Source organism: Corythoichthys intestinalis, chromosome 11, assembly GCF_030265065.1.
Source record: "Corythoichthys intestinalis isolate RoL2023-P3 chromosome 11, ASM3026506v1, whole genome shotgun sequence".
NCBI classification, from domain to species: Eukaryota; Metazoa; Chordata; class Actinopteri; order Syngnathiformes; family Syngnathidae; genus Corythoichthys; species Corythoichthys intestinalis.
This window is the reverse complement of record NC_080405.1, coordinates 9006921-9022685: the sequence shown is the minus strand read 5'-3', so window position 1 is coordinate 9022685 and position 15765 is coordinate 9006921. Positions and strand designations below refer to the sequence as shown.

The following is a 15765-nucleotide window of genomic DNA, read 5'->3' as shown; positions in this document are numbered from 1 at the left end:
CCATGTGACCCCTTACTTACAATTTTCTAAAATGGCGACTATCAAAAAAAAAAAAAAGAAAGTTGAGTGCGACGACCGACGCTTCAAGGATAGGTGGAAATTGGACTATTTCTTCACTAAAATAGGCAGCAACTGTGTCTGCCTCATTTGCAAAGAGACAGTCGCTGTTTTTCAAGAGTTCAATGTGAGGCGATATTACCAAACAAGAAACGCTGACATGTACGACAAGATTACAGGAATGATACCCAGCGAGAAATTGAAACAACTTGAAGCTAGTTTAATTTCACAGCAGCAGTATTTCGCATGAGCTCAAGAGTAAAAGAGAACACCACAAAGGCTAGCTGCGAGATTGTTGAAATTATTAATTAAAAAAAAAATAATACAGCAAATGTGACACAAAAAATGGCTTGCTAAAATGTCCTTAAATATATTGTTCTACGTAAAGGACGTCAGCCAAGGTCGGCCCCCCACATTTTTTCCACACCAAATCTGGCCCCCTTTGCAAAAAGTTTGGACACCCCTGGTCAAACCTCAGGCATTCTAATGGAAAGTAAATTGCCTTGTTCATATGAATCACTTGTTTCACTCATTTCGAGGGAATAGCATGTTGTGATCGTTGAAATACTAATAATGAATGAAAATACAGATTATGTATATACAGTGGTATGAAAAAGTATCTGAACCTTTTGGAATTTCTCACATTTCTGCATTAAAACAGCATTAAATGTAATCTGATCTTTGTCAAAATCACACAGATGAAAAAAACTGTGTCAGCTTTGACTAAAACCACCCAAACATTTATAGGTTTTGATATTTTAATGAGGATAGTATGCAAACAATGACGGAAGGGGGGAAAAATAAGTAAGTGAACCATCACATTTAATATTTTGTGGAACGCCCCCTCGCCCCTTTGGCAGCAATAAGAGATGGTTTTGTATCCTTTCCCAGCTTTATACAAATCAACAATCCTTGATCGCAGGTCTTCAGACAGCTCTTTTGACCGAGCCATGATGCACATCAGACAATGCTTCTCATCAAGACATTTCTTCCCAGGTGTCTGTTTTATAGTGGGCAGGGCAGCTTTAAACCACTCATCAGTGATTGGGCAAAGACCTGACTTAAAATGTCTAGGAAAAATTGGTTTCAATTGCTTTTTAAGTCTCCTTAGGCAGAGGGTTCATTTACTTATTTTCCCCCCTTCTGTCATTTTTTTTTTTGCATGCTATCCTCATTAAAATATGAAACCTATAAATGTTTGGGTGGTTTTAGGAAGACACTGTATTTTCATCTGTGACATTTTGACAAAGATCAGATCATATTTGATGGTGATTGTATCCAGAAATGCGAGAAATTCCAAAAGGTTCAGATACTTTTTCATTCCACTCTATACCTGGCAGTCATTTTTTTGGTTAAGTAAGATTTTGGTAATCTCCAGTCAAAGCACTTTTATGTCATTTCTTTTGAAGTTCATAGTTAGGCCTGATTTTTGTTTCTGTGTTCCGTTGATGGCGGAGCGACAGCGTAGACCCTACGTCGTCATTCTCTGTAATTGACCGCCAAGCCACTAGAGGGTTTTGGCTTTATATTTGTACAGTTTTGGGGGACTCTTGTCGAATTCCTTTTGTTTTCTTCTGGTCATAGATAGCAATGGCAATGGAGATGGAACCTGTGTAATTGCAGCTGCAGCTAATCAATACTGAAAGACAAATGTTGTTAATACAAATGTTGAAGCGTGGGCGACACAGTAGACGTTTGAGAATGTTTGAAAATGGCGGTGTTGTGCCGAACCGAAAACAACATTCTGAGCAGACCAATCACAGTCCTTTGACGTTCACGACATGACACGTTGATGTGATGTGTAGTCGGCATTTTCTTGGAGGCTCATGTCAGGCTACGGTTTAGGGTCGTAAATTGAGTCTGCTTCAACAGCGTAGGTTAGCCGTCACCGTAACACAGAAGCATAGATAAGCCTTAAAAGATGCTATGAAATGGTGACCATGTCAAAAACTGAAAATGACTGCACTGATATAATTTTGCATGTAGAAAAATGAATCTGGCTCACAAATCTGGCTGTTTTTTCTTTTTTTCTTTTTAAATCATTTCATAGTTATTCCACACAGCAATCAATGCATCAGGGGCCGTTCACTTTTTCCCCACTAATTCTGGTTGTAACATCATAACCAGAATTGATGATCACGTCTAGTTTCCAGTGCTGCGCTACCTTGTAGATGTACCATGTACATCATGGAAACCTTTGGATAGCATTCTAGCAGATTGCAAAAAGCTCATTCTGGGTGTGACGCCATCTTCTTTTGTAGTGGGCGGAGCCAGGTCACCTAAGAAAGGAAGACTAATTTGGATCTAATTTAATTGCTAAACATTTTCTGTCACTTTTTGGAATGGATTTGTGTCCAAAATATGGTCTGCTATCACTTTAACTCATTCAGTCCCAAGGCCCTTCGCTCCCAGCCGTTTTACTGGATTTTGACTGATTTTACAAGGGCCACAAAAAAATTCTGTTCTATTGCTATACAAAACATGGAACCCACCAAAAGAAAGATTAGACTCTCTTCCTTTAGCAGAAAAAAAGTAAGTTCATAGCTTTTTCCATTCTTTAGAAATCAGAATTAGAAAATAGCTTAGTTTGAGCAATTTTCCAATTTCTGATGAAAAAACTGAGAAATTGAGCTTTTTGTGAAAGCATACATTTCAAACATAACTTTGACTTTAACACAGCTATTTTTCGCTTAAGTGATACCCCAAACATCTGAATGCTTTCGTTCTACAAAATAACATATAAGACAAATAGAGCTTTTGATTGCAAAGTAACAATTTATTTACACATAACTAAACTATTGAACTGTTGAACTATTTACGCACATAACAACGAGGAAGGCTCTCGGCTGCTCCCAGTTGAATGAGGTGACTCCAACTGATGAGTCCAGATCAAGATCAGTCTCACTTTCTCATCTTCATCATCTTCATCGTTGGTTTCAACCTCGGGCTAAGAAGTAATGCAGCGTGAGCTCCACAAAACGCGTGTGGAACCTGATGCTGTTGTGGACGTCACCGTTTGTCTCATCAAGATAGATTTTTTTGAATCCTTCTTTGACGATGGTTTCGTTTTCTTTTCAAAACACTCCTCCAGTGTCGTTTGGCTTTTTTTCCCCATCGTTCTCCACATTTTTCTCAAATTCTCACGCGTCTTCACAAGATCCTTCCAACTTTCCTGACTATTTTTCTTCACATCCTTTCTTGGCCCGAGATGAGTTCTTACCTAATGCGCTACTGACCTCCAGTGGCCAGTTTTATTGCTTTAAAATGGGTTTTGAGCTATGTGCATTGTATCTTAGATACATCGGAATCTATAGATGCCTCTTGTAAAAAAAAAAAAAAAAAAAAACGCAAAAGACGTATAAATACGTTTTTGGGACACTGAAGCAATTAAAAATAGAATGTATTTTTACGTTTCTGGGAGCAAATGAGTTAAAGTCAGTCGCTGACAGAGGTGGGTAGAGTAGCCCAAAAATTTTACTCAATTAAGAGTAGCATTACTTTAAAATACTATTACTCAAGTATAAGTAAAAGTCGTCATTCAAAAAAACTACTTAAGTAAGTAAAAACGTATCTGGTGAAAAGAATACTCAAGTAATGAGTAACTTTGTGAGTAACTGCTTACAGTGATATATTTTTTTGAACAATGTTTAATTTTTTTTCATAGCACAACATCATCTGTATGAACTGTTATTATTATACTGTGCTAATGTGCCATCGCGGCAGGTAAAAAATCTTTTGATTAATGGCGGATTGCAAGCAACTTTCAGGTGCATATCGCCATCTAGTGTACAATAATATGAAAGCACATGCTTTCACCCTTAAGATCTATACATAATGTTTTTCAAGAATTTAAACCGTGTAGTTTAAACCGTCTTCTTCTCCCCTCATCCTAAGCAAACCCTTTAAAGACCATTAACACCCCCCAAAAAAGAAAGAAAATTGTATATTTATTGTTTAATTTATCATCTATCACGTTCGCATCTGCCCAGTAGCAATCCTTTGCGATCTGGTAGCCTGTCACAAACCGGTAGTGGCAGGCTATCTCAGGTGGGGCGACTAGTGGTTGGAAACTAGATTTCGACAAGGGTGTCGGTTTGGTCGCAACATTGGTAGGGACGATATAACAGCATGACCTGCATGTAAACTTTTTGCTGTGGACGGGACATCGATAAAACCAAACAGATTGTGTGAACTCGTGTTACGGCTACATTTCTCACAAATATCAACCTAATTAATTGATAGGCTAAATGATCAATGCAAAATAAATCTGTATTGATTCAAGCTAACTTTCACGTGTATTGGTTCAGGTGATACACCGTTCGATTCAACCTTTGTTATCAAAAACTACTAAAGAACGATTTTGAAAACTTCCGGAATAAATGTCTGGATTTTATTAGCAAATTTAAATAGCAATATTTGAACATAAACTATATCAACATACACAGTAAGTACAAACTTGTGAATAGTCTCTTAACCAGAGCCTGCTCTTAACTATCCTTAACTATCCAAAAAATATACATTTGTCTTAAGAACACTCAACATCGTCAAAATAAATTAAATAAATACAACTGAAAAACTTCATCAGTTTATAACAAAAATAAATAAAAATGGAGCCTTCCTTCAGGTAAAACACTATTGCTTTTGTCCACAAGCACAGCCAAACAAAACAAAAGAATGAAAACTTTTACCTCGATTATGATTAATGTACGGTTATCTGAAAAAAATGTCTGCATAGGCTGCAAATATTTAAAAAAAAAAAAAATAAACACATTTCAAATGAATCTAAGTCATCAACAAATCAAACGTGCGTTTGAGGGGAAAAAGTGGACCAGCACATTCAGCAAGTGAAAAGGGGTAAATCTAAGTCTGAACATCACGAAAATAAATCACTTTATAATGGTAGGGTCAATTCTATCCTTACAACATATGGAAGGACAATCTAAATGACCTATCTAACTTAACTCATTATATAATGCAAATAAGTTGCCTAAAAGTTGGTGGGGACAATATGAGCATACTGAAACATTGGTATTGCTATGTCCCTACTGTCCCTATGCAAACCTCTGCCCATGGATTTCGAAAAGTACTTATTTCACAGCATCGCCAAGTTACTTCTTAGCATTGATAAAGTCATTTTTGTGCTGTACCGATATCGATACAAGTCTCGGTGCAACGCTATCTTTCACGTTTGCTTTCAGGATGTGGTGATGAAATCATATTTCCAGCTGGAAAATGTTAATAAAAAGAAATCAGAGACTAACCCAAACCCTTGTACTTTAAAATTGTTGAAATGACATAAAATGCACACATTGCTTGTATTTTTAGTTTTAAACATATTGTATGGCTCTCACAGAATTACATTTTTTAAAAATGTGGTGTTCATGGCTCTCTCAGCCAAAAAGGTTCCCGACCCCTGATTTAACCTATCAGTTAATTAGGTTGAAATTCGTGAGAAATGTAGGCCTGAACCCCGTTCACCCAATCTGTTTGGTCTTATTGATGTCCCATCCCCAGCAAAAAGTGTTGATGCAGGTTATGCTGTCCCTACCAATGTTGAGACCAAACTTACGTCCTTGGGAAAACCTACAAATACGCTGAAAACATGTGACTTTGAGGTGTTCGTTGTATATTTGAACCAACTTTTCAAAACTGTGATGCAGATGTGCTAACCACCATTTATACTAAGTTTTCCATTTGACCAAATTTTGCCAGTAGTAAAACCATGAAGTTACTATCCGTTGTTAGTGTTGCCATGCTCAGCGTCTGTTCGGCTTTGCCTGAGGTCGCGTGACAATGCTTTCATTTTTCTGTGTTCTCACCTGTGACTGTCAAATGGAGGGTGAAGACGGTCACACTCCTCATAGTAAAACTGCTCACTTTCTGTAAACAAACATGATATGATGTTTTAGTTCCACACTCTTCAGTTGGTTGCCAGCAGTCACAAATCACTATCCACATCTTGAATTGACACCTGCTATGACTAAACAATTTCATGTTCTGAGGGTTAAACAGAAGAAAAATAGGTTGTGTTAAAATGACAAAAAACAGCAAGAAAATCTGGTTTGTGTTCACCCCAATTAACACAAAGCAGTTAACCTCTTTCCATGAGCCTCTGACCTTTAATCATGATGGATGGCCTCGTGAAATCCATTAGGTAGAGTTAAGTTCAGGCTTTTTGTCAAATGAATCTGAGAGCAGTGATAAAACCGCCAAAATATTTGTTGCCCGGTGAGGATTTTATTTATTTATTTTTTTTTTTTGAAGCATCAGTCTTTCTCCGGTGGTATTTGATGCCTCGCTGCACCAGAACAGAGCGTCAATGTCTGCCTCCTTTTTCTTTGCTGCTCATCAGGGTTTGACCACCAACAAACGGGTCACTGTGTGCATCTTTGCAACGTGCACACTGGTGACAATGCTGCGCCTGAGCTATTCTAACGCCACGCTGAGCCATTAATTGGTTTGGCTGTAAACAAAAGTGAAATTGAGGGCATTCACGGTTGATGCGGTTGACGCAGAAGCAACCTAAAAAGGCTTTTGCAGAACTTGGCCATGGACATCATGTTCTGGAGTCACAAGCTCCTTGCTGAATTCTTGAATTAGACCACTTTTCTTGACGAACACCGGCATACCCCCAGCCTGGAGTACTCAAAGTAAGGGCGTAGGTTTCCATAGGGACGGTAGGGACATAACACTACCAACTTTTCAGGATGCTGAAATTGTCCCCACCAACTTTTAAGCAACCCTATTTGCATTATATAATGGCTTCAGTTGTATTGCTCATTTAGATTGTCTTTCCATATGTTGTAAGAAGAATTGACCCGGCCATTATTAAGTGAATTACAGTACTTTTATTATGTTCAGGCTTACATTGACACCTTTTCACTTGCTGAATGCGCCAGTCCATTTTTTCCCCCTCAAACGCACAATTGATTGGCTGATGACTTAACCCCCCCCCCCGCACACACGCATTCACACCCCAACAAAAATACAACATGCCGTCTCCTCCGCCCCCTTTGAAGACAAAGTTTTTTTCCCGCCAGCAGAAGCCTCTTTAAGTAGTGTAAAAAGATGTCAATGTTGTGGAGGTGGGGAACACACCACTAATTTTGATACTGAAAGTCTGACCTGCATCAGAGTTAGCATAACGTTAATCCGTGTGAATTTCTCGAACTCAAGGAGGTAGCTGCATTGAGAGAAATATCGTCCTGTATGTTTTCTACTGTTAACGTTAATCAGCCTGGAAGAAATGTAGTGAACCGAGGATTACCCCTTTGTAGATGGATTATAGAATTGATGATTAACAATTTTGTATTTCTTATGTATGTTAATATAATTTGTGTTCAAATATTGCAATTTAAATTTGCTAATAAAATCCAGACATTTATTCTGGAAGTTTTCAAAATGTTTCTTTAGTAGTTTTTGAAGACAAAGGTTTAAATTGAACGGTGTATCACCTCAACCAATACACAGGAAAGTTAGTATAAGTCAATACAGATTTGTTTTGCCTTGATCATTTAGCCTATCAATTAATTAGATTCATATTGGTGAGGAATAATAATAATAATGTAGCCCTGACCCTCATTCACCCAGTTTGTTTGGTCTTATAAATGTCCCGTCCTGTTATATCGTCCCTACCAATGTTGAGACCAAACCTACGCCCTTGACTCAAAGGTCCAACGTGTGAAGTCGGAGGATGGGGGAGGGTTGTTGATGAGTTTGGGCTGAAGGCCTACAGAACATGGACGTCTGGAAACAGTTAAGGATGCATCACTGTACGCTGGAGGGTGGGAAAGAAAGAGAGGGCGGAAGAAAGAGCCTTGGGAAGAGCGAGGGTGGAGGAGGAAGTGAAGGAGGGAGCCAATGGAAATAAGGGTGAACTACATATCTCACGTGGGTGATAATGAATTTATTGAACATGATGGAAGCGTTTTCAGCTAAAGGTTTGTCTCCACTATGAAGGATAAAACCCAACAGATGAAGTATGTTTTAATCTTAATAACATTCTACTTGTTCATAATGATGTAGCTGGATGACAAACTATGAAATCAAGAGTTAATCGTGATATAAAGGAGCAATATGTAATATTGATGGCCAAAAATGGTACTGCAACAAGGTTCAAAATATCGAAACGTACAACATCCTTTTCCCCTTTGGGTTGCCAGATAAGTGCCGCGCAACGGAGAATCAATCAGTAGTATCATACCAATATTGCAAAAATGTGGAAAATGCCATTTCTGGAAACTTGCTTTGCTGTGCTTGTCGGTATACTTGTAGTACAAGTACACACCACTACACGTCAGATTAATAAAGTAAAGTAAAAACTAAGGTTATGACTGCAGACAAATTGGTGGACGAGACTCCGGCATCGTAAAGTTGAAATCATGTAAGTCGGGAACGTCATAACCCGGGGGCTACCTGTATAAGTAAACTCACTCTTAGTAAAAGAGCACTACAGATATGCATATACTAGTTTTATTTCTGCAACCTTGGTTTTCAAAGCCTACAGAGCTCTGGCAACCTGGACGAAGACAAAGAATTTATCTTGTAATTGGTGGAGGATGGGACATCCGTGGTCAACACATAATCAAAACATAACAAATTTTACAATTTGACAATTGACTTTTAAAATGGGAAAATCTCGGTTTAACCATTAAGAACCATGTTAAAAGTCTTTCCAAAAACAATGTTTCTTTAGTGTGCAGTGAAATATTTGGGTTATTTTATGAAAAAAATTGAAGTGCAGGTCTTCCAGATTGCCCCTTTAAGTGTAAATTTAACTCACGCCAGCAGAAATTCTTCGTCTTAATGAAATTGATGTGTTGTTATTTTTGCTGTGCTGGACCAAATGTGTTCCTTGAAACATTTTTTGACAGCACTAAATAAAGAGCATTGAAACTGATCAAATATTGTCGGAATTTGATGTTGAATTTTGAACTTTTAACATTCAACCCATGAATCATTTCGAAATTACTTTCATGTTCTTAATGAAGAGGATATGAGGTACAGGTTTTAGAAAAAGGTAGTCATCTGGTCAGTCTCTTAGAAGCAGCAACATCCATTTGATGCTAAAAAGCAATAGTCACAGTCTCTATAAAAGCATTGCCTTTGGCACTTCCGCTCCCGAAAATGAAAAAGTCTTCAGCAGCTCCCAAAACATTTCCTGTTCCACCTACTTCTTATAAAAGAGAGGTGAAAGAAGAGGTGAAAGAGTAAAACTGGGGTACTTTTTTTTTGTTTGTTTACACGAATATGGTTTGTATGCCAGGAAAGGCTTATGTTTTATTAGACAACCACAGAAACACACACCCAAACACGCACACACAAATAACACTTTCTGCCCCTTTACCCCTTTTTGTCAGTGGTGTGTGCGGGGCTCACGTTCCCACAGTATTCGTCTAAAACTTTCCCAGGACCGCTGATACACTTGGGACCCTTCTGGCAATGATGACGAAGTGGAGGGGTCGCACTTACCCCCTTTGGGAGGGGAGGGGGGAAGAGGGGAGAGCGTCCACTCGTGCTTATGACTGCTAAGTGGTGACATCTCCACGTGACAGCCAGCTGAAGGCGAGTGGCAGCAACAAATCTCTTGGTGATGCCAGATTTCAGTTGAACAAGCTCAACAGAGAATTTCCGTGGCACAGTAGTAAATGTCTTTGTGGAAGCTATTCCATGTTTGAAACTTGATATTGTTCTGCTGACATATGAGGTTGACCTTGACTATAGACTGTAATCAGCTGGACAAAATGGGTTATATGAAAACTTGTATGTAAATTCCCTCAATGTAATAGAACCTCCCAAGCAATTAGATGTCATGATGACGAATCCTCACAGGCACTGATTCCAAAGCTAAAAAAGTCAAGTACAATTTTTTTTATGCAATTGTATGCAAAAATGCCATTTCTGGAGAGATTGCGATGGGAGCTCTGCTTTCGCAGGAAAACCCTTTGGGGTTATGTCCTGCTGATTTCAGGTCACTTAATGTTGATTTGCGGACATTTTAGGGTCACATCCTGTTGATATCAGGTCACTTCTTATTGATTTGGGGGCATCTTAGGGTCACCTTCTGTTGATATCAAAGCATTTCCTGTTGATATTTTGGCGTCCATGGCCATCAATGGCATCAACTTACATATGCGTCAATAAAAACCAAGTATCATTGGCGTCAATAGATTCGACTTACATGGGTGCCAGTTGAATGTCAATGGGCTGTAAATGGTTTTTTGGTAAGAAAAAAACCACAACCACTGCTATTGAAAATGAAGGGGAAATTTTGGCTATTTGAAATCAATGGAACGACGTACATGGCAATGGCATCCCATTAAAAACGAATGGGAAAGTTTTTGGCGAATTTTGGGGGAACTGTAGGTTTTTGACAAATTCTGTATACAACTTGTATGACACTTGTATTTCATTTATGATTTATGTGAGGTGGACAAAAATTGTACTTTTTTTTTTTTTTTTTTTTTTTTTTTTTTCAAACCTGCCCTGTTTAGCTCTTTGACACGGAGAATGGAAGTCTAAGTGTCCGGTTGGTCTGAACAGTTTTAATGTTTCACATTGACAGTATGACATACTCCCATTGTGACCATTCAACATACCTCATTTATTATGACAAAGCAGCGAACAGGAAGGGGTTGTGGGGGAACAGAAAAAAAGAACACCAGAAAAGAAAGAAAAGAAACACAAGCAACAACAAGAAATACAGTACATTGAACGCCTACACTAACTATGAATATGTTGGTGCTATCGTCAGCTAGATGTATTTCCGGTTGACACTATGTGGGGGGCCTGTTGACCAGGGAAAGAAGAGGGGGGAGAATAAGATAAGTGATTGGGTAGGGTGGCGTGTACACAAATCAGCTCTGTGATCTAGAAACCAGTAATCGTGTGAATCCCTTGTGAGTGTAAGCCCGTTGGCAACCGACCCTACGCTGCCCCACCACTAATCCCGTCATCGGGGCTCCCCACCTGAGCGTGCCCAATCACATCCAGCTCGTGCAGACGAGTGGAGATGGGGCACCACCCCAGGGCCACGGCCCCCACTCAGCCAGCCCCTCTTTTTGGGGGTTCAGCGCAGACCATTCCTCCTCTCGCAGGCCAGCAAAGAAGCCATCGTCGGCCCCCAGGGATCCAGGGGGATCCCCAGGGCCACCCGCGCCCCCATTAACCGGCCTTCACCAACCCCGCGGCTACCCCCACCCCCATCCACCCACCCGGCCAACGAGTCACAGTCACAGCCCCCCAACTGGCACGGCACACCACGAGACCCCCGAGCCCAGGGCAGGGCAGGGTCCCCCGCCGGAGCAGCCGACACACCGGCGTCCAGCCAGCGACCCGCGACAAAGCGCAGGGCAGATACTCAGGCAGAGAAAAGAGGGGAAGGCGGAAGCAGGAGAACGCCGAGGAGACTCCGTGGGGCGACGCGAGATCGGAGCCCCTGTTCCCCCAATTCCCGCGGCCGGCAGCCCAGACAGAGGGGAGGCCACGCCCCTGGAGTCACGTCATAAAGAAAAAGTTTGGGACCCACCTACCACCCTATTATTGTGGCTGTTAGGTCTCCGGCTGGCAGCCTTTACCCAGCACCGTGATGGGATTAGGTGGGGAGGGTATTGCAATGTATACATTAAAATAGAAGAGATCAGCTTGGGGCAGCGCGCCTTCAAATGGGTGCTGCACACTCTTGTACAGTAGGTAGGGGTGTGCACCTAAAAGCTGCTTGTAATCCGCCATTAAGATAAGTTTTGGAGTTTTTTTTTTAGCTTGTTAAGCTTCAGTTTACAGTGCAGTCAATTTTATTACATTTTTCCATTCTGCACGATTATATAACATGTTTATATCTAAAATGTAATATATACAGTGGGGAGAACAAGTATTTGATACAATCACAATGGGAAAACCCATTGGCAGTCTATCAAATACTTGTTCTCCCCACTGTATACTGTGTATCACATTTTTGCACCGGGAGAAAATACAATTACTTTTTTACTAGTAAAGTAAATTTTAAAGCGAGTACTTTTGAAATTTACTTGAGTAAGTAGTTTTCTTATATACTTGTACTTTTACTTACCATAATTTTCGGACAATAAGCCGCTACTTTTTTCCCATATTTTGAATTCTGCGGCTTATAGTCCAGTGCGGCTTATTCGTTTACTTATTTGGGTTCATAGGTAACACTTTATTTGAAAGCAGCGTCATAGGACCGTCATAATTACGACATGACTCTATCATGGGTGTTAATGAATGCTTATGACAGATGTCATTAAGTGTCGTCCGGCAAATTATGTCACTCCATTTATGTCCAGCTCGGATCTTTTTCATCTATTCAAAAGTGAGATAATTTGCCGGATGACACAACATGACATCTGTCATAAGTATTTATGAATGCTAATGTCATAATTATGATGGTCTTATGACAGTCTTATGGTGTCACTGTCAAATAAAGTGTTCTCAAATACCACAACTAGCAATTGATGTGACAACTAAAACAGTAACCAAAAAAATAATTAGCACAAAACATTAATTTTGATTGATATTTACATCTTTAGCAGTGCAATGCATGCTAGGAGGCATGTTGGACGACAACAGTGTTCACTGCAGGTGGCAGCAGAGTTTGAATGTCTCCCCCATGTGAGCAGTGATGGTCAAATGAAGCTTTTTGAAGAAATGAAGCTTTGCAGCCAATTGGTTCAAAGCGTCATGATGGTTCATTTGGTCTTCTGACAGTCTTATGTTTTCCCTTGTCAAATAGTGTTACTGGTCATTATCATTTGGTGTAAATATCCCATAATACGGTGAGGACAGCTGCGACTTGCAGTCCATTGCGGTTTATCCAGTGGGGCAAATAAGTATTTAGTCAACCACTAATTCTGCAAGTTCTCCCACTTGAAATTATTAGAGAGGCCTGTAATTGTCAACATGGGTAAACCTCAACCACGAGCGACAGAATGTGAAAAAAAACCCCAAAAAATCACATTGGTTGATTTTTAAAGAACTTATTTGCAAATCATGGTGGAAAATAAGTATTTGGTCAATACCAAAAGTTCATCTCAATACTTTGTTATGTACCCTTTACCTTTTCATTTTTTCCTTTACACAGATCTGTTGTCCTGGTCCCTTTGCAGAAAAACAGCCCCAAAGCATGATGTTTCCACCCCCATGCTTCACAGTGGGTATGGTGTTCTTCGGAGGCAATTCAGTATTCTTTCTCCTCCAAACACGAGAACCCGTGTTTCTACCAAAAAGTTTTATTTTGGTTTCATCTGACCATAACACACTCTCCCAGTCCTCTTCTGGATCATCCAAATGCTCTCTAGCGAACCGCAGACGGGCCTGGACGTGTACTTTCTTCAGCAGGGGGACACGTCTGGCAGTGCAGGATTTGAGTCCCTGGCGGCGCATTGTGTTACTGATAGTAGCCTTTGTTACTGTGGTTCCAGCTCTCTGGTCATTCACTAGGTCCCCCCATGTGGTTCTGGGATTTTTGCTCACCGTTCTTGTTATCATTTTGACGCCATGGGGTGAGATCTTGCATGGAGCCCCAGATCGAGGGAAATTATCAGTGGTCTTGTATGTCTCCCATTTTCTAATAATTGCTCTCACAGTTAAGCGTTTTACCTATTGCAGATTCAGTCTTCCCAGCCTGGTGCAGGTCTACAATTTTGTCTCTGGTGTCCTTCGACAGCTCTTCTGTCTTAGCCATAGTGGAGTTTGGAGTGTGACTGACAGACATTGTGGACAGGTGTCTTTTATACCGATAATGAGTTAAAACAGGTGCCATTGATACAGGTAACGAGTGGAGCCTCGTTAGACTTCGTTAGAAGAAGTTGAAATAGAAGAAGAAATCTTGCTTGTTTGTAGGTGACCAAATACTTATTTTCCACTCTAATTTGGAAATAAATTATTTAATAATAAAACAATGTGATTTTCTGTTTTTTTCCCCCACATTCTGTCTCTCATGGTTAAGGTTTACCCATGTTGACAATTACAGGCCTCTCTAATTTGCCCAATTTGTGGTTGACTAAATAATTATTTGCCCCACTGTCTATGAACAAATGCTGTTTCAGTGTCAAATTTGGTGGGTGGCGGATTATAGTCGGGTGCGCCTTATAGCCCGAAAATAACTACTCCCCCTCCCACCTGCCCGTATCTGTACTTTTACTTAAGTAAAAAAAATAATAAAAAAGTGATAACTTAATCCACCACTGGGAACAAATTGTGCTCGTATCATGAGGGCCCACTGTATCAGTATTGCGCTATGAAATGGAAAACTGCCGTTATCATGGATCTCTGACCAAAGTGGTGTTTATTTAAGTGATGGTACAATAATCACCATGACGGATGTACTGTCATCCGGCAGTGCGTGAGTTTTCTCAGAGATTCTGGGAATCCAGTGACAGAGTGACCCTTCCCGCTCTCCATAAACAACAGCCGCTCCACTCAAAGTGTCACCAGTCAAAGAGGGAGGTTTCTAAAACGGACCGCAGCGAGATGCATTCGGCCCACGCGGGCCCATGAGCGTCTACTTGCGTTCCCCGGCGACTTGTAATCCCACCTCTGGGTTCATCTTGACACGCTGTAGTTACATGTTTAATTTAAACATCTGGCAATGATAAGGAAAAGCGCAATGAGGTGGGAATCACTTACCGATTCCTATGTTTCTTCAGTGTGTCCCGAGGGGGATTGATATTGCACTTTAAACTAGAAGTGTAAGCTTCACTTCACATTTAATTGCCAGTTTATTAAGTATACCTTCATTAATGGAGTGTAACACTAACACTTGGTCATAAAACCTTCCATTCTGGAAGCTACAGTAATATGTTAGGTTTTTCATCAATCTGTTTGGAAGAGTAGTTGATTTATTCAGAGAGACACATATCCTAAAAGCCTTGTGAACACAGCTGGATGATTCTCACTTCCTGTCCGGGAATAGCTCCCCAACCTTTGGTCGGGTGTGAGCCTGGGATGAATCAGAGAAAGACAGCAGACTAACCCATAACCAGAAACGTCCACATGCAGGACAAAACTGCTCTCTTAAACAAGGCGACAGCATTACAAAAAACACAGTGTATGGGAACGAACACATCACACATTGATGTTTATTCTCAAAGGATGTGCCAATCTTGAAAACAAATATCCTAAACTGACAAAAATGTAGGTCAAATGATTATTTAAGAATACAGTCACAAGCCATTCAAGCCCAAAAAGTTGATTAGATTTTTGAACAGTGTGAATTGGCTTGCGCCGTGGGAAAATAATGACCCTGTGCGTCTTTGTCCAAACAAAGCTCCATTTTTATCACCCAGCCAAATCCCCACTGAGGGCAATCATTTGCTCCCTTCGCAAAGTCAGCTGTTAAGTTTTATGTGGTGAAACCCACCTCCCAGGCGAATGCTGTTTACCCCTCTTTTCGTCCACACCATATTCAACCCTGTCATGCATGAATTATGATTTAAATATTTTTTTTTTGTTTAAAATTTAACTCACTTGCTGCCCTTGACGCCACTAGACGTCCAGTCCATTTGACCGTGAGGAGCTAATTTTGTCCCTTCCCGTTTAAATGAATTGGATGTCTGTCTCCATCAATGGCATGCAATTAGTTCAACACTAATAACTTTAGAGTGTTACTAAGGGCCGGAACAGTGTGTACTGTATTTTTCAGACTATAAGTCGCACCTGAGTATAAGTCGCACCAGCCCGAAAATGCGCGCA

General features: G+C 40.3%; 1 protein-coding gene across 3 annotated transcripts in view; it reads right to left on the bottom strand.

Annotated features, from left to right (window-relative positions):
- The window catches only part of pdgfrb (platelet-derived growth factor receptor, beta polypeptide), a 125882-nt gene that overhangs the window by 77986 nt on the left and 32131 nt on the right, over positions 1 to 15765 (bottom strand). For all 3 annotated transcript variants that reach the window (XM_057849678.1, XM_057849679.1, XM_057849677.1), the window contains one exon: positions 5877 to 5937. In XM_057849678.1, coding sequence (XP_057705661.1) covers positions 5877 to 5919 — 43 coding nt within the window. In that variant the 5' untranslated portion in view covers positions 5920 to 5937. The remainder of the gene's footprint in view (positions 1 to 5876; positions 5938 to 15765) is intronic.